At 32.8% G+C, this 20,213-nt stretch overlaps 1 protein-coding gene across 2 annotated transcripts in view; it reads left to right on the forward strand.

Annotated features, from left to right (window-relative positions):
* flr (actin-interacting protein 1 flr) overlaps window positions 1-17,177 on the forward strand; it is a 35,780-nt gene extending 18,603 nt beyond the window's left edge. For both annotated transcript variants that reach the window (XM_090171268.1, XM_090171269.1), the window contains exons 5-16: window positions 7,497-7,677; window positions 7,743-7,820; window positions 8,048-8,125; window positions 9,048-9,139; window positions 9,203-9,344; window positions 12,343-12,424; window positions 12,538-12,691; window positions 12,758-12,845; window positions 13,069-13,182; window positions 14,041-14,211; window positions 14,744-14,894; window positions 15,624-17,177. In XM_090171268.1, coding sequence (XP_090027394.1) covers window positions 7,497-7,677; window positions 7,743-7,820; window positions 8,048-8,125; window positions 9,048-9,139; window positions 9,203-9,344; window positions 12,343-12,424; window positions 12,538-12,691; window positions 12,758-12,845; window positions 13,069-13,182; window positions 14,041-14,211; window positions 14,744-14,894; window positions 15,624-15,736 — 1,444 coding nt within the window. In that variant the 3' untranslated portion in view covers window positions 15,737-17,177. The remainder of the gene's footprint in view (window positions 1-7,496; window positions 7,678-7,742; window positions 7,821-8,047; window positions 8,126-9,047; window positions 9,140-9,202; window positions 9,345-12,342; window positions 12,425-12,537; window positions 12,692-12,757; window positions 12,846-13,068; window positions 13,183-14,040; window positions 14,212-14,743; window positions 14,895-15,623) is intronic.
* Window positions 17,178-20,213: the final 3,036 nt, after the last annotated feature.

Consider the following 20,213-nt stretch of genomic DNA (forward strand, 5'->3'; position numbering starts at 1 on the left):
TAGATTTAATTTAAATTAATAACACTGACTCCTATGTAAACCAGTATCTAACTGATAGTAATATCTTGAAATAAAGCTTTTTATTATTATTATTATGCCAACAATCAAAAAGGTGGCTTATATTGAGATAATACTTCTTTAAAAAAGAACTGACTTGAACATGGTGGTGTGTAACTATAGATTCAATATCCATCTCATTTTCCACCAGATATTTTAAGCCACGAGTTAATCCCTCCAATTCCATAGCCACACTATTTTTTTACTTCATTGCTCTATCAAAATTTTAAAAAAATATGGCAGAGGAACCTATACCATTCTACACAGTTTATGAATAAACCCCTGGAAGTACGCTGGAGTCAGCCGACTTGCAGTAACCGAAACAAACACATATCCATAGACTAATAAAGCTACGCTATGTAGATAGGAATGCCAAATATCGAGAATCGTTCGCCGCGACGCCAGCGCCCCTACTGTCTAGCTCTGGAAATTATTAGTTTTTTTTACAATAAAATAATTTTTTCGATTATGTTGAAATTTTTTCAAAAAGGACCAATTGTTTAGGCATATTAATGTATAAAAATGTAAGTCTATCCTAGATTTTAAGCTTCTTTGCTTTAAAATATGTGTAGATAAAAATTTAGGTCTTACTTAGGTTTAAATACACTGATCTGAAAGCAGTGACAAGCTCTATAAAAGTTGTTCAGGTCTGACCGATAGATAGCGCCACCGCCGAAAACAATCAACACTTTTTTAACATTAGCATTCCTATCTATACAGGGTGTTAACTAGAAAACGATACAGAGCCAATTAATCAAAATGTGTTTTATGTAAGAATTAGAAATTTGCTGGTTAAATAGATGGTGCAGGAAGACAAATGACAATGAAAATTTCAATGACCTTGAACAAGTTCTTCAAGGTCATTAAAATTTTATCTCGAGAACCGTTATGATTAGAAGAAGGGTTCCAATTAGAAATGTGTTCTACGTTTAATGTTAAGTCTAACCAGCTTTGAACCGATCTAATTTGACCAATTGGAAGCCGAGAAATGTTAGACCAAAAACCATTGGGTCGTGTGTGGTATTCTAATCAAGACACAACATTTAAGGGCTTATAAATCGAAAACTACCACATCTAATGGATCAAAATTGTCGTGACACTCTAAACTGAGTGGGGAAGTTCGAAATTTCCAACTTATGATGACCTTGAAACATTTGTACAAGGTCATTCAAAATTTATCTCGAGAACCATTAGGATTAGGAGAATGGTTCCAATTAGAAAATGCCCGCCAAGGTTTTTTTAAGTCAAATTACCTATTACCCGAGGTAAATAAACCAAGAAAACTCCAAAATAAACGTTAATTAATTGATTTAAGGGCCTGGTGCAGAGACGTTTTGAGATTCCTGTTAATTTTAACACGATCGCAATTTAGCGATTCAGATTTGGCGAGCTGTTTATTTGGCGATCCTCGCAATCGAAATCGCGGTGCAGAGACGTTTTAGCGATTCAGAGACGTTTTAGCGATTCCTGTTAATCGGCGACGCTGTTATTTTTCCAATTTTTTTAACCAAGTAACGGACCAATGGGAGAGCTCCATTTCTGACGTAAAAAGCTATCACGTGGTTATGTTTGGTTTGTATTTTGACGATGAAATCCTGGCTCTTCTAATTAATAATTTCCTAACTCTAATTATATTATTAGGTTTTATAATTTTTATAGTTAAATCCGTTATTTTATTAAAATAAATTTATATAATATAGCCACGAAGGGAAAGCAAAACAGTTTCTGAAGAATGAGATGTTATACAAAATCTTTTTAAAGCCTTAAATAGTGCATGAAAATTAGTTTCTTCTGATTATATCATTTTCTTACTCTTATTATTTATTAGATTGGTTGCATTTATTACACAGTTTAATGGTTTTGTTATTTTAAAGATATATTTTTATAATATGGTTGGTACATCAATAAAATAACGAATTAAAAAAAAGATTCATTACTATTATAAGCCAACATATTCCGAAAATGATTCTCTGTTAGAAAATGAGCCGTATCATTTGGTTTTTAGGAAAATATTTATTTAAAAACTTAGCTGATAGCAATTAAAATAAAACTAGTTATAACATAAATCAATAAATAAAAAACAGCAATTTCACGAGGTTACAAAAAATGGTAATTGTCTAAAGCAATTTCTAGCGAAATATCCTATATTGATCACACGTAAAACAATGGTCCTAGTATTTGATAAAAGTTGTTGTTCTACCTAATTATCTGGCATTTACATAGCCTAATCCAGGTATAAATTGTAACAAATGATATAAGCGTGTAGAATTAACTGACGAACACTTTTAAGGTAATACATCAAATTATTGGCTCGGTAAGCTCTTGATGCATGCCAAATAAACTTGAATATTCCAATACATCTTTTATCGCAACTCCCTAGTCTACCTGAGGAAAGGTTTCTTCTCGGTAGATGAATTGGTATAAACGCTGGTTGATAGCTTAAGATCCTTGATACACTGAACCAATTCACCATGTCATTACCGACTCATTAGTTAAAACCCACTGCATACAGTACCAGCAAATAAGGATCTATAAATAAACCAAGGCTTTGAATACACCCAAAGTAGTAGTGTATAAGATTCCCTATTATAATTTATTCTTACCTGTAAAATTTGTAAGAGTGGCTGGCATATTTTAGTGTTTCGTAAATCGTGATTGTGGCTAGGCCTTGGCTCTGACAATAATTCGACAAAAACATATTTCGGGAAGCGATAATGAGCTAGAAACTCAAATTTTAATAATTTAAAAGATTCTGACCTATCGTGTTGTAAAATTTATCTTATTAAAGTAGGTAAAAAGCGTTTACTTCTCAATTTATTTCCAGAGCTCTTTATGTAACACAATCTGCCATTATTTTTGCGAGCTTTTCGGCGGCTAGCGACTGCCCAAGACCACTCGCAAAATAAACAGAGCGACTTCCTGTTATTTTTGTGAGCAAGATGTCTCTGCACACCGATTCGGCGCGAAGTTCGATAGCACGCGCGTTTTCTGTTAATTTGGCGATGAATCGCAATTTGGCGATTCTTAAAAATGTCTCTGCACCGGGCCCTTAGACGTACCAAGTATTTTTATTAACTTTTTTTAGTTTAAATGTTTTAAACACAAAAAAAAACTAAATAAGTAATTGAAATAAATAAGCAACTAATAAACGTAAGAATTATTTTCAAATAATTTAAATAAATAATGTAAAAACTGAAGATTAACTTTCAAATAATAATGCACATAACAATGATTGTGATGTTCCAAGCTCCCTTAAGTGTTAAAAAATACCGCCATTGGCTACTACGCATGCTTGCGCTCGTGTATTAGTTGCTTATTTATTTCAATTACTTATTTAGTTTCTTTTGGGTTTAAAACATTTTAACCTAAAAAAGTTAATAAAAATCCTTGGTACGTGTTAAATCAATTAACGTTTATTTTTGAGTTTTCTTGGTTTATTTACCTCGGGTAAACGGTAATTTGACTTAAAAAAACCTTAATGGGCATTTTTCTAATTGGAACCATTCTCCTAATCCTAATGGTTCTCCAGATAAATTTTGAATGACCTTGAACTAATGTTTCAAGGTCATCATCAGTTACAAATTACGAACTCCTCCACTCAGTTTAGAGTTTCACGACAATTTTGATCCATTAGATCTGGTAGTTTTCGATTTATAAGCCCTTAAATGTCATGTCTTGATTAGAATACCACACACGACCTAATGGTTCTTGGTGTAACATTTTTTGGCTTTCCATTGGTCAAATTAGATCGGGTCAAAGCTGGTTAGACTTAAAAATAAACGTAGAACACATTTCTAGTTGAAACCATTCTTCTAAGCCTAATGGTTCTCAAGATAAAATTTGAATAACCTTGAAGACCTGGTTCAAGGTCATTGAAATTTTCATTGACATTTTTCCCCGTGAACCCTCTGTGTAACCTGCAAATTTCAAATTCTTACATAAAACCCATTTTGAGTAATTGGCTCTGTATCGTTTTTTAGTTAACACCCTGTATAACGTAGCTTTATTAGTCTATGCACGTAATAAGCCATTGAAAATCGCAAAATTTTCTTACTTGGACAAGAACTAAATGGACTACCTTCTTTACTGAACTTTCTAGCAAACAAGGTCCTGTACTTAGCGCTGTAGCCTGGGCTGTCTGATCTGATAATTAAAAATAATTATTGTTCAGTTTTGTATTCAATCTTCAGATATTAAATTATAACTACCCAGCATCTCCTCCAAGTTTCAATTTTCTTCCAGTTTGTGATCCTAAAATTTTAGTCTGCTCTTCTTGTTAAATCTGTGAAAGAATAAAATTATCACGTACATTGATTGAAAAGATTTTAATTAAAAAAAACCTGTTCACAAAATGTATTTACTTCTCTAATAGTTTGAAGCAAGTAAAAACTTTGAATTTGGAAAAATGTACTTTTACTAAATGCTTGAATTCTTGAAAATTCAAACATTCTTAGTGCTTGTGAAGGGTTGAGTCCAGAAAATAGAATAGACGCAGATAAAACAACATTCCCCAAAGGCTTCTGGCCAATTTTCGGTTGACTTTCCCAAATATGACGATGTCCTTTCACACACACTGTCTCTACTTTTACCATTGAGCCAACTGTACTGATGGAAACCGTACATGGTAAAAGGCATTGCAGCAAAACTGAAAGAGCTGTAGTAAAATATTGTTTCTCTTTATAAGAAGTTTTTGGGTCCATAGTAAAAGTTCTTGCCCTGTAAGTTTTAAGACATTTAAAAAATTAGTTTTTACATTCATCAGATTAATATAATATTAAACCTACTTCTTTACATCATCTGTTATTTCAGAAGGGGTGTAGCTAAGGTCCAATAAATTTTCACATTCCCCCTCATCCGGTTCTTCACTTAAAAACTGTAACTTCTTGGCTACAGTTTAGTCTTGATATGGGAGAGTCAAAATCTGTTTGACAAGCTTTATCACTCATGTTTATTTGACAAGCTATTGGTTTAATTTAACCAAAAATTAGTACCTATTTTACTAACCTGTGTTTTTTAATCTTACGGCAACCTGTGTTACTCTGTCCTTGTAAAATCCCATAATTTTAGGAGGAAATGTTTGAGTTTGAATATTTTTGTTATTATCCTTTTAGTGAACGGTAGTGATTAACTCCATTTACTGGTGCTTATAGATATATGTTAATAATTTAATGTAGTTTTCTTTTTTTCGGACGGTGGTTGGATCACTGTAGGTGTTTCATCTTTAGGTGCTATCTTAGAAGAAAGGCGCTCAGAGCCGAATTTAGTAGGAATTGCTCCTTTTTGTTAATAGATTTTAATTTGAGAACCGCTTGAAGCTGAACCTTGTAATAGCGCTACAACTTCATGAGACTTTCCGAATCAGTCGTTCAAAAAATGTGCAGAACAAAGGTACATAGATGGCTTAGGTACAAAGTTTGGAATACCCAAGTTGGTAATCCATTGCTCCCTTTGATTTTGGTCTTTTGGGAAATGATGAAACGACAGTTCTTTATTCATATCATAATTTTTGCGTATGACCGAGGCTTAGAAGTCATAGTTAACCGCGGTAATACGTAGTGTTGGGAGTAAGTCTAAATAACACTAGTAATACTCACTAAAAGCAAATTTCATTAACAATTGTTAAAGTGGAAATCTGTTCCGTGTCAATAAATAAAAGCAACAACGTTTTTTTAGTTGAAATAACGCGAGAAAACTCTGGTCAAAAAATGTGGAAACGGAAGTAGCTAAAGAAAAAAGTATAACTACCATTTGGAATAAACCTACAATTCTTTTTTTTTTCTCTTCACAAGAAACGTGCGGAGTTTGACTTGGCAAAGGTGCTTTATAAAACTTCCTGAAGGTGGCGCATCGACAAAATTATTGATTTTAAAAATTTATTTTAAATATGATAATTAATATGAATATTTGATATAAATACATTTTTGGAATGATAATTTTAAGGTCTACATACGAAAATAACCATATTATTGTTATCTCACTTTTAATATATATGGAATTATCCCTTTAAGCATTCACGAGACATTTTGAAAAGGAAATCGTTTAAAAATATGGAGCTGTAAGTGTATGGGGGTTGTAGGGTCAAAAAAGCGGTATACCTTTTGATTAGGTTGCAAGAAAATAACTTTTATTTTATATTCAATTTTACAGAAAGCATAAATAATTATCACTGAAGTTGACCGTTCAATCTCCAACTCCGGACTTACTCTCCCAGGGAAAAGCGGCTCCTTTTATTGCGGTTTCTTCCCGCCAAGCAGTCATTTGGCACCATCTGGGAAAAGGGGGTTTTCCATTCGCGGTGCCAAGGTCCCCCCATTACAGAGCGGTCAACTCAATATTGCTATCTGCGTAACTTGGCAGCTCTGGAAATTTTTGGAAAACTTTGCCTCATTCTAGGAAAGAGGCGATTATCACTCCAATCCACAAAAAGGGTCCACGTAACCTCACCCCAACTTTCGTCCAATTTGTGTCTTGAACCAAGTTCTTAAATTGCCTGAAATCTTAGCTCATGAGCAGCTCAGTAGTTTCCTCTTCTTAAGATTTTTTCTCTAAAGCCCAACATGGATTTCTTTCAAAACGCTCTTGTCTCTCCAACCTCTTGTTTGCTACGAACTATTGATCTAGTCGGCTCGATCGAGGGTTTGTCGTGGATGTTATTTTGCTTGATTTTTCTAAGGCATTTGATTCACTTCCCCATGCCACTATTCTTTCAGCCCCCAAAAGACGCAGGTGGCTTGTGATGATGCGCTTTCTTGGCTAGCGGATTACCTTTCTTCGCGCAAACAGCTTGTTGTGGTCCATGGTGAAGTTTCTTATTGGGCCGATGTCCACTGTGAGACAAATACAAACTAAATATTAACTAAGACCATACTTAAAAACCACTTTACACCAACTAATTACAAACTTACTAAAAGTATTTTCCAGCCAATTTAATATAACTTATTATTAGTTCTGCTTATTTTTATAATGAATATTCCCAAATATTTTGAGAAATTTGTGAGGGATTATTAATTTTTGGCTATAATTTGTCTGAACTATATACGTGTCCGATCTATATTAAATTTGTCAATTGAGATTTGCTTAAAATTAATCTTTTTTGAAAGTTTTTAATATTTTTGAAAAAAACTAGGTAGTTTTTTAGATCACCCTGTTGGTACTTTTTACTGGTTTCTTATAATAATTACGGTATAATTAATTTGGTGTCTACTTATTTGCGCAAGAAAATTTTAAGTTAAGTTCATGGGTTTGGGACTATAGACATACAACTTATTTTCTTTATACTGCCAGAGCTAAAGTTTTTACTGTCGAAGCTTTTTTCAAGACCTTTTTAAGTGATTTTATTAATGCACTTAACCATTGTTTGGTAATAATAACTAAGTTTATTGAACAGGAAAAGATAATTACTACATCAGTTGTTCTCTTCTTTATATCAATATTTTTAGGTTTGGTCATGTTTTTATGGCTGAAACTGGAACATCTGTAGGTGAAATTGGTGGTCACAGTAATTTAATTAATTCCTGTGATTTTAAACCAAGCCGTCCTTTTCGCATTATAACTGGCAGTGAAGATAACTCTGTTGGAATTTATGAAGGGCCACCTTTTAAATTCAAATTAACTTTAAATGTAAGGTGATCAATCTCTTTATACTGAGTACATTAACATGCAATTGCTTTTAAATTTTGTGTTAGGATCATACACGCTATGTTCAGTCAGTAAGGTTTTCACCAAATGGTGAAATGTTTGCAAGTGGAGGATTTGATGGGAAAGTAAGGAGTATTTTTCCAACTTTTTTATTTAATCATATATCTTTAAAAAAAATCAGTAGTGTGTAATTCACTGCATGATTCTTTAGTGATATTTATATGGGTACAATATATGTTACCCATGTAAGGTTCAATAGAGATATTATGCCGCACTTGAAATTTAGTAGGGAGAAAGTGTAGGAATTAGGACATAGCCTTCTCATTTTTGTTCTAATTTTATTTTTACTTAGATGTTTTTATATAAAACTGCTGATTATTCCAAAATTGGGGAATTTGGAAACCCAGCTCACAGTGGAGGTGTTTATGGTGTAAGTATAAGCCACATTTCATCATTTTTTCTGAAGTTATAGAATATCTAGGGGTAAGGTTAAATACAAATCTTAATGCACAGACCTAAAGAGCTATTTTTATAAAAATATTTAGTTGGTATTCAAATCAAGTGGTGGCTATGGCGAATTTAGTACATATGTGTCTTGATAAAAATAATTGATGATCAATTTATACTTTGGTATTTGGTTTTGAGTTTTCTTAAACCTACGTGTGGGGATTAGAAAACTGGCGCGTATTTGCAATGAGACAAGGGATTTCGCTTTAGTTATGATTAGTTGCTTAGGGGCTAGCTATTATCAAATTGTATAATGCAAAAGACTCTAAAGGGATAATGAAAAGCCTATATAACCTATATTTTATCGATTCCTATTCCTAAATGAAGTACAAAAATGATATTCACTTAACGAGATAATTTTAATTCCATTTTTAATTTCCTTAAAAAAGGGTCTTAGCCATAGCGCTTGCTCTCTACCTGCATTTGAAAATTATCCGCCAACGCGAGGATAGCCAATGGGAAGAGATTTTGGCGCAACACTACTGCCAATGGGAGAGCGCGCTTTATCTTCGTTTCCTGAAATATGGGAGCCGTCCTAAAAGCAGCTGCAGCTCGCTAAGCCAGCTCTTGTGTTTCGATATTTTTGTAGGAAAGAAATTAAATATTTTGCTCAGCCTCTCTATTATACCAGGTCTTTTAGTGTGATGTGTAATTGTTCGAGATCATGCCCTTAATTTGGATGGTAGCTAATTATATTTCCTTATTTGTAGGATCATAATTACTTTAGTATATTACCCTCTTGGAAATTGTGCTGTTTATGTATTAAGAATTTCTAAATGCGAATATTTTGGAGATATTTTAAAAGGTTTAAGAAAATTTTAATTTAATCATCCTACGTATTCCAGGTGTCATGGAGTCCTGATGGAAAGAAAGTATTATCTGCATCTGGAGATAAATCGTGCAAAATTTGGGATGTTGAGACTTTAACATGCCTCACGTAATATATTTAAATGAAAACCATGATTTAAATATTATTTGAACTCTGAATTGTATTATTCAGGGAATTTCCTATGGGTACTGATATTTTGGACCAGCAAGTTAGCTGTTTGTGGCAAGGAGACTATATAATATCTGTATCATTGTCTGGTTTCATCAACTATTTAGACCCTAATAATCCAACAGTTCCTGCCAGAATTGTCAAAGTAAGTACTGCTTAAATAAAATTTCTGTTGTTAAGGCAATACTTTCTATTAACCAAAAGGCAGCTTCACTAACAAGGAGACATCCCGAAGTGTAACCCACTGATTTTGTTCAAACTTGGGGGATTGGTAGAAAAACCCTAACTGGAATTTATTCAATGGGCAACCATTTTGCAAAATATTTTTGACAACATAAAATTTAAGTTTTCCCATTGTAAATAACATGGGATTTTGATCGATTCCTAGCCACCCCCCCGTGAAAAATTTGAGCAAATTTAAAAATTTTGAAAATGCCAAAAATAGAAAAAATAGATAAAAATTGACAAAAAAAATAAAACTGTTTAACTTTTGTTCCATTTGAACGAAATGGGTAAAATCGGGAAAATGTGAGAAAAAGTACAAACATATTTCAAAATTGTTTGAAATAAATTATTTTTTCAAAGTTGAAAAAATTATTTTAAAGTTTTTTTTCAAAAATGATTATAGTTTAAGTTTATAGGAATTGATTGAAGTAGATTATTTGTGGATTTGGTTAACAATGATCAAAATTCAAATTAATAGATCAAAATGGTCAAAATTTTAAATTTAAAAAAGACTTAATTTTACAAAAACATCCAAAAAGTTAGAAATAAAATATATTTTCCCAATTTGATAAAATTGAAAAAATTTGTACCAATTTTATCAAATGCAGAAGTTTTGATTAAAATTGAAAGGAATTAATTGAAATTTATTAGTTCTGTAAAATTAGATTAATGTATAGATAAATTGTGTTTTTTGAAGAAATTGATTTATTTTGATCCATTTGGTCAAACTTGACCAAAATTGTTAAAAATAAATCAAATTTAGCAAAATTTTAATTTTGGAACAAATATTTTTGCAAACTACATTAGTAAAATTTAGTAATTTTTTTAATTGAAAATTTTGCCCATTTTGATCATTATCGACCAAATTGACCAAAATATATTTTTTCAAATGCACCAATTTATCTATATATTATTCGGATATTTAACAAATAATCTATTTCATAATATTTACTGCTTAATGGGTCAGGGTGTGTAATAACTGGTGGCTTTACCGGGGAGTTGGGGTCCGGCTCTTGTAACCCATAAGGGTGGTGGCGCACTGGGAGATGTTAGCTCTGGTCAAATGGTCCTATCTCCACCTCCGACTTCGGTCAGGTAGGGGCTGGATACTGGGTTTCGGCCCAGGCTAACGGAGAGGGTCCGTGCAAACTGGCTGCCTCGACGGATTGGGTAGCCTGCTGTGGCACGGCGGTCCTCTTTCCCGGCCTTTTGGACTCCCACCGGGATATCCGGTGCCAGCTGTGCCGGGTTATGTGGACTGCTGTGTGCTCGCCGTTCCCCTTTAGGAGCTCTTTCCAAAGGGTTTGACTCTGTCTCTGTAGGTGGGGTGTCTGCTGGAGTTGCTACAGCATCCGCTCTTACTCCCACTGCTGTGAGCGAAGTGGGGATTGGTCCACCCGTTTCTGCTCCTTCTGCTGGGTTGAGTGGCTTGCGTCCAAGGTGCGACCATCAGTAGTGGGGTTCTGCTACCAATGCTGGTTTTGTCACCTGACCGGGCTTGGGGACGCTGGCGTAGGGCACTATGATGATAGGCCTCCGGTGGTATGGTCTCTGTTACTAGGTACACCGGGCTATAAATTCTGACACACTGCTTTTGATAAAAAAAAATTAATTTTTGTTTTTAAATTTTGAAAAAATTATTTATTTTAAACAATTTTGAAACATTTTTTCAATGTTTGTATGATTTTAAATTTCCTCTCACATATTTCCAATTTTAGGCATTTGGGTTTATTTTCACCCATTTTGTACAAATTGATCAAAAATGAATCAATTTTGATTTTTTTCGTCAATTTTAATTTTTTTTTATGGCATTTTGAAATTTGTTCATATTTTCACAGGGGGGGGGGCTAGGAATCGGAAATCCCATGTTATTTTCAATGGGAAAATATAAATTTTTTGTTGTCAAAAACATTTTTCGTTGCCATGGCAAAACGGTTGCCCATTGAATAAATTCCCTTTAGGGTTTTTCAAGATACATGAAGGTCTGCCAATCCCCCGATTTTGAACAAAATTTGTGGGTTACACTTCGGGATGTCTCCTTGTAAGTTAATGAACCAGAATGTTTGTAATAATTTAGTGGTCAGCAGATTTTTCAATTTGGTTTGCTGCATTGAAAAATAGTCAGAAGATAAATTACTTTCATAATTTTATATTCCAGATCTATGCTATTTTTTGTTTATACCATTTGCTGCTCTAGAGTACTTAGAAATCATCCCCACATTGGAGATGAAATCCCTATCATTGGCGTATGAAAAATGTTCCCTTATTGAAAAAAACCTTGGAAACTCAGAGGCTTTCTATTAGAAATTTTAGAATATGTATTGTAAATGGATTTTACTTCTATTCCAATTCAAAACCATTAGGAAACAAACTGACAAGTTATAGTAAATATTATAATGAAAACCAATTTATCTCTTTTAAGAAACCAATAGACAATGCCTATTCGATAGTTATGTTTAATGCTGATCCATAGAAAACCAATACTAGCCTAGAAGCTACGTTAAAGCTATATAAATCTTTTCATTAACCTGTGATTGTATATGAATGGTACATACTTTGACCAATTGAAAACCTATAGACATAATTGAAAACCAATTGAAGATTTCAATTGGAATGGTTGTACTTTGGATACATTAAAATCCAATTGGAGATTCCAATATTCATTTAGTAGTGTAGGTACTATTTCCTATTGATTGTACATGGAAAAATGGGATCGTGTAGACATGTTTTCTGATTAATAACGGGCTGAGAAAAAGCCCTTGTAGTAAAAAAGTGTCGCTGTGTAAGCCACCTAAAGTTTTTTTAAGATTTGGAATCATAAGTCCGTATGTATCAAACCGATATTACGGTAACTTAAGTCTACTTGATATCGAAAACTCAAGAACACAACTAAGAACTGAACATTTTATTACTTTCAGGGCCACAATAAATCAATCACCGCCTTAGCAGTTTCTCCAGATAAAAAAACAATATTTACTGGAAGTCATGATGGTTATATCAATATCCTTTTTTTATTATATACTAGTATTTTGGGGAACTGCTTTTGAGGAATATTGCTAGTTTAGCAAGCTGTCAGACCATCTTTTTATTGTTATGTCCTTTACTGGTCATACCTATGTGGGATGCAGCAACTGGGGAACAAGATAGAGTACCTGGTCTTGGTCATAGTAATCAAGTACAAGATATGACTACAACTGCTGATTATATTTACACTTGCGGTCTAGATGACACTGTACGTTCAATTAGCCTTAATTCAAGGCAATATAGGTAAGAAACTCATATAGTTTCAAGGTTTAAATAAAACCTTATTAAACTGTTTAATGTTAATTTTAGCACAACTGAAATTAAAATGGATTCTCAACCTCATGGAATTTCTTCTGCCGAAGGTGGCTCCTTACTTGTTGTTGCATGCATTCAACATGTAAGATATTAAAATATGTCAGTCCTACCTGAGACTGAAAGCCATGCAAGTCTAAAAAAATTTATTTGAGAAAACAAGTTTCTTATATCTAAATAATAACAAAATAATCTACGTAATAATGAATATATTTTGATTAATATTTTGCTTGATTTTGGGTCTTGGATAACTTATCTACAATACTTAAAAAAATTAATCTGAATAGTAATTATAAGTATTTCTTAAGATAACTGTGATCAGTAATGGAATGAAAGTATCATCTTTAGCTGTTGATTTTGAACCTACTTGTGTAGCGGTAAATCCAAAGGAATCCGACCTTGCTATAGGAGGTGGACAAAAGGTTGGTACTTTTCAAGTGTCTAAAAAAACCATTGCAAGTCAAAGCTTAATACATTAAAATTAACATAATGATATTGGTATTCAGCCAAATCCTTAACCAGGGTTGCCACGGTATCTGGAAAACCTGGAATTATTTTAAAAGTCAGGGAATTTGAATATGGGTATAAAAGTCAGGGAATTTGAATATGGGTATAAAAGTCAGGGAATTTGAATATGGGTATAAAAGTCAGGGAATTTGAATATGGGTATTAAAGTCAGGGAATTTGAATATGAGTATAAAAGTCAGGGAATTTGAATATGAGTATAAAAGTCAGGGAATTTTAAAAATTAGTCTAAAAAGCATGGAATTTAATTTTGGGTGAAAATTGGAAACTTTTACTAAAATATTGGTTAAAAAATACAATTTTGACACAAAATAAGTCAGCAGAGATGGTCAGGGAAAACCTGGAAAAGTCAGGGAATTTGATTGTGAAAAAACTGTGGCAACCCTGTTAACAATGATATTTATTTTAAGTTTATTTGGTTTTCAAACAGTGGTAACTTCAGTATTTCCATTTTTCCCACATAACTTCTGCTGGCCTAAAGCTGCCATTGTTTTGATGCGTTACAGTATCTCTCAAATTTATAGCTGGTTGTAATAAAAGTGTACTACGGGTTAAGAAATGAATAACATTTTGCGCCATATTTTACACGGCTTTATTCAACTAAAAGTGAGTTTAAGCTTGCCCTAGAAAACTAGTATGTAGAAGAAGCAGGAGTGTAGACGTATCCTTATTGTCTTATTGTGCACTAATCGTAGCCAACTTAATATCTATATTATTTCAAATTATTAACAGTTTAAAATAATACTAAATCATAGGATTCCAAAGTGCACATATTCTTGATGAGTGGTGGATCAGTTCTTAGTCCCAAAACAACAATGAACCACCGTGGAGCAATTACTGAAGTTGCTTATTCACCAGATGGTCAATATCTTGCTGCAGCTGATGCAAATAGATTTATTATACTTTACTCAGCCTTGACTTATGAGGTAATGTTACTAATTATAATAGCTATATTGATCTATATGCTTGCCATTAAAAATTGCGAACAGTTGTATGTTAGATTTTAATATGTGCTAAAGACCCAAAACATCATGCTCTGTCATCGTCTTAAGCTGTTGTGGTTGTGTGTATCAAATTATGGTTCATAATTCCTTGGCCACCAGAGCATTCTAGAATTTGAGTGAGATTTCGTTTGGCGTAGATAAAATATCATTTCATGCTTATGTGAGGATATTATTATTGCCATCTCAGTAGTTTTTTCTATGTACATAAAGGTTTTTTTATTCTAAAGTTTAAATATCGCAGTGCGGTTGAGAAGCAATACTCTAGAAATAATTGTTATTTTTAAAATGGAATAAGATAATATTAAAAAGTTCACTTTTCACAAAGGAACAAAGACTCAAGGAGACTGTGAGAGCATTTACTTTTTTCACTCTGTTGAACTGTGTTTAGTTTTTAATGGAAATGCACCAGGCACAGAAAGTTATTTCTTATTTTATGATTTTTTAAATTATACAGCCAGCACACAATATGGACTGGTGTTTTCATACTGCTAGGGTGAACAGTATTTCATGGGCACCTGATTCTATTCATTTAGCCAGTGGTAGTTTAGATACAGCAATTATTGTGTGGAGCACTAAAAACCCTTCCAAACATGTTATGTTGAAAAGTAAGTAAATTTATACATTCTACTATCAAGAATCCATTAGATTAAAATATAATGCATTCAAGGGCCACAGAATAATTGAAAAAAAAGCTCCAATTTCCCCATCCATATCTCTTGCTAGCAGCCCTTACCAAAAATAAGATGCATATAACTTGTAAATACCTCATATTTATAAACTAAGTTTGTCCAAACCTAGTATTAAGTATATTTTAGCTTTCCTAAATTTTTAGATCGTATTAAAATTGATTAATGCTACTTATACATGGTTTCCAAATATGATAAAAAAGTCCCTTTAAATAACTACGTTTTAAGATAGTCCTTATTCCAATTTTGAATAGGAAACTTTAACCCTTTCTTAATTAAAAAGTTTTAACATAGAAAAAAACTAAATATTCATAATACTAAGTTTGAATGATTAAATTAAGCTATATTACACTTTTGTAATGCTATTATTTAATAACCACAAATTAAAAATTCAAGCATTAAAGCCATTCATCTCCAAATGCCTTATGGGGGGATCATATAAAACAGGCATAAAGAGAATTGCTGATTATGGCTTATATTTCGGCATTTTTTAGTTTTACATCTTAATTAAGACATACGCGGGAACCTACTGAAAATTGATTCTGTGGTCATTTAAGATAGACACTTCAGTTTTATATTTCTATTTATGTTTTTAAAACTGTCCGATTTATGACTTGAGTGAAAATATTAATTATAAATATATTACAGAGGCTCATCCACAAAGCCAAATTACAAGAATATCTTGGTTAGGCAACAACAGTCTGGTTACGACTGGTCAAGATAGTAATGTGAAGGTTTGGGATGTAGTTTTACCTGATTAAGCTAATATTTCTTTTCAATTGCCAAAGATTTTTAAGTTTTCTATAAAAAAAACTATTGTATAAAGACTGGTTTGAAACTTAAATTTTAATTTCTTGAAAGTCATGTACCATAATTCTGCTTTCTGATACTAAGTAAATGGTTAATTCAATCACTTAACAGGATCAAGCTGGCCATAAAGTTTGCATAGTGTGACATGTAAATTAATCATTACATAGAACTTAGATTTTTTTCGGTGATCATGATAATGGATTGTTTAATGCTCAATTGAATATATGTAACAATTTTTTAATACACCTACTGCCAGAAAAGCGATGCTTTTGCGCAACATTGTCAATTGACTGAACATTCAAGCTATGATGATATGTGAAAATTCAATATTACCTGCTATAGAAATGAAAACATTACTTTAATATGATCAATATGAACAATATTTACTTTGGGAACAAAATAAGGTGGCATTTTGTTATCTTTTCAGTTATACACGATATTGTTACCTTTAGAAATATTTCCATAAATCTCTACTGCTATAAGAAGGTTAACTATACAATCAATCGCGTGAATATTTTACTTTAGAGAAAATTTATATATTTTTAAACAAAAAATGTGGATTAATAATTTTTATAAAATTTACCAGTTACTCAGAAAGCAGAAAATATAAAAGTTTGTATAACCTTCACCAATTTGCTATGTTTCATGAGGTTGCTTAAATTAAAAGGCAACATAAGGCATCTAAGTCAGTGGTGTACAGTTGTCACCAAAATGTATAGGGGTTTGAACATTTCCTTTTTTTTTAAATTCAAGAAATGGGAATTATCTCTACAGAAACAATGGCAGTAAATGAAAACCACTGAATATATAAGAGTGATGCTGGTAACTTAAGTAGTTAGTAAATTGAAATTCCTATAACTACAGTAAGAAGGGTTATATATTCTTTAAACAGGGTATTTTGAAAACCAAAACCTAACATTATGTTAATCGATTATTAGTGTACGTCAATATGCCATTTACAGTTTTTGTTTTAGTATTCATTTATTTATAATTAGCACAATGTAATACCATTACTTGAAACAAATACAAAATGTTCCTTTTTTGTTAAAATTATGCGACTTGGGCTTATGAAGAACATTGTGCCATGTTCTGTCAGGAATATATTATTATATAAAGTTATATCTATGTATTCCTGGTTCCATTTGTAAGCATTAAGTCATTCTGTTATTTGACAGTGTAGTTTTCCTTTAAAGCCAAATTATTCATTGCCTTTCTTTTATGGTTTATTTTGGGGTTTCGGCTTTTACGATGTAAGTATTTAACCATAATTTACTGCTGTTTAAGTTTAAGAATTTGATAGTGTGATAACTAATTAAGAGTTTGTAATCTGAAAATAAATATTTTCTAATGTAATAACACAAGTTCGTGAAAATTAAAATCAAATTATGTATGGATAACTAAAATCAGCATTTCTTAATGTTTTCTTTTTCTTTAACAGTAGTTCCTTCAATTTCCTTGCACCTTTATTTGAACCTGAAAACTATTATATGTACGCTTTTTCGCGTTTCCGATTTTAATGTCACGATAGTCATCGGTTGCTCACCGAAGTCATTGGCTTCAAGAGCCGGTTTTTCCGATTACTGACGTAAAACTACAATAAATTCAACGTCATTTTAACAAGTTCGCCAAGAAGGCGATAATATTATTTCATGATCGTATTCCATTTAAGCAGGTGCAACCGTCGGGAGTTTCACCCTAGCTTCCATCAGCCTAGGCCTAAGCAAATGGTAAGGTTTCTTACCATTGACAGCTTGACATTCCTATTTCCTATGAGACCAGAACAATCTCTTTATAAACATTCTTATTTACCTATTATTCTTTTAATGTTCCTACTTATTACTTATTGGCATAGGCTTATATTGAACTGAGCTTAGTTAGCTAAACTTTAGCAGTCGACGTTAGTGACGTCATGGACGGCTTGTTTTGGGTAGACGTCACTTAAAGCACGTCTCTCATGACGTCGTTAAATGATCTTTTTTACACCTTTTTGGCTGTATGCCCATTGTGCCAGTATATAAAGGGAGGTTAGCTAGGATTTAGAGAGATTGATAGTGATGATGCTGTTGGAGTACGTTGATTAGGTAGTTCTTAGGAGATATTATTATTTAGTTGCAAATATCAGTGTATTTTGTAATGTTAGGTTCAATTACTATATGTTAGAAAGAGTTAGTGTATTTTTAACTTGTCATAACCTCGCCACTCTTCACTCTTACGGAGGAAGTCAGTAATAATTACTTTATAGTAGTGCTATGCTATGTCGGCTGCACATTGGTATCTACGGGTATGATGTTTTGTGTTCTTTTACTCTTTCATGTTAAACTAGTATTGTACTTAATTGAAGAATTGTTACCTTTTATCATGAATCTATTTAACCCATGAATATCCAACTCTATCATTAGCCACGGTATACTCTGAGGGAACGTGGGGCGGAGCCTATTTTCGCGCCATACGAGTGATTTACTCTTTAAGCCAATAAGAACGAATTCGGAAATGGTCATTTTAGCGCCAGATAGTTTACGCATAGACGAAGAATTTACCCGTTCTTCGTCTATGGTTTACGAGAGCTCGGAGAGCAGAATAGCCGCGAAATGACTTCTCAGGTACGGTTCACGTTATTTTGTTCAAAATAAGCTTTACAGTTATAATTCTTTCTAGTATAAAAATATAAATTAAAAAGGAATGTTACTCCGATATTTTGAAAGCAATCTTACGCTATCGAGTGTCTGTGAGATTTATAACAATTTAAACATACAAACTATCTCTGAAAAGCTAAGCCTCGGTAAAACTTTGGAAGAAAACCTGAGTCAATTTTTGCCATATTATTATTAAATAATAAATGCTCTGTTATCATTTTATTCTAATAAAATCTATTCTAATAATAATATGAAATAGATCTATTTATTTAAATAGATTAATGATAAGTACTGCAAAAAGGAAACATAACCATAGCGCGTCATTTTAGGAACTAACGCTTCGACTGCTTATAAATAACAGCTGACACAGCTGAGTTCTACTTCGACTCCGTCGCCAGTGATGTTCCGGCGCGATTTAGGAATGTACTTTCCACCTAGGTCAAAATGTACTTTTGGAGGATAAAATGTACTTTTTGTTTATAAGCTGAGCGGCGCGCGCCATCTATGAGTTTTATTACCAAAAAGCGCGGGAAATTTAAAAACGTTTCTAGATTTTAACTTTTTTATTGCTATAATCATATGTAACTCATAAGTATGCCATAAAAGCATTTTTGTTAATGAAACCTTGTTCACGGGATATGACGTAAATTACGCCACTTACAATTCCGTGACGAAATACGCGTCATCAACTTTACTGATTGGAAACGGAAGTTAGTGAGAATTCCTCACGCGTTTCTGGCTTTGTCCTTGTCAAATTTAGTTCGTGAATCGCGATCACATGATTTCATTTAGATGGTAACCTTTTCAATAGCGCAAGGATTATAAGCATTTTTGCATTTTTGGGTCCGCTCAATGTATGTTCCACTGAAACAAGGTCTCATTGAATTTTTTTCAATGGAAATGTTATACAGAGGCATACTTATCTGTAATTATGTTACATATGCTATAATAAAAGAACAAACTTTAATAACGCAGATGTTCCTAGGTAGAACTCAGATGTTACATTACACAAAATAAGATGATGGACGCGAAAATTGCAAATACAAGCAATGAGTGGAAACAAAAATAATCTAAAATTTTAATATTTTCAACTTAAATTTTTTTTGTATATTTTCAAAAACTTGTTTACAGTCTCCTTGATTTTGATAAGCGAAACTGTCCAAAGTTTCCTAAAACCCACCCCCACTATTGTGTGGTGAAAACCCGAAAATAAACAGTAAAAGGAGTAAGTACACAAAAAATTCCACAAAACCAATGTACACCTGTTACCCCGCGAGTGCTTCAGAGCGGCCAAGTAGATTGCACTATTCACTTCATTTCCTGCATTTAAAGCTGCTCTATGTCTGCAAAAGGGGTTGACCCCCCCTATTGATACAGATGAACGGTCAAAAGAAGAAGTCCGAAATATTAACTGCCTTTAAAACGCAGCTGTCCTTGAAAACCAGTATTCCAGTAAGTCGGAGCTATGAGCGGAATTTTGCTATCTATACAGGTGGCTGAGGTGGGGAGGGTGGGAGAGCGGGGTTTACAATGGAAATTCGGAGACAAGCTAAAAATTTGTGATGGTTCAATCCCCCAAATTAAAAAATGTACTAAATATATGTCAAAAATATAAAAATGTATTTTCGTTTCATATATTTTCAAAATGTACTAAATCCGTATCTAAAAGTTTACTTTGGTATCATAAATTTACAAAATGTACTAAATACGTATTAAAAATCTCAAAATGTATTTTTGTACTTCAAAATCAAAAATGTATCAAAAAAGTACAAATGTACCGCCTGGAACATCACTG

This window comes from Leiobunum rupestre, chromosome 4 (genome assembly GCF_980474605.1).
Source record: "Leiobunum rupestre chromosome 4, qqLeiRupe1.1.hap1, whole genome shotgun sequence".
Lineage (NCBI taxonomy): Eukaryota > Metazoa > Arthropoda > Arachnida > Opiliones > Sclerosomatidae > Leiobunum > Leiobunum rupestre.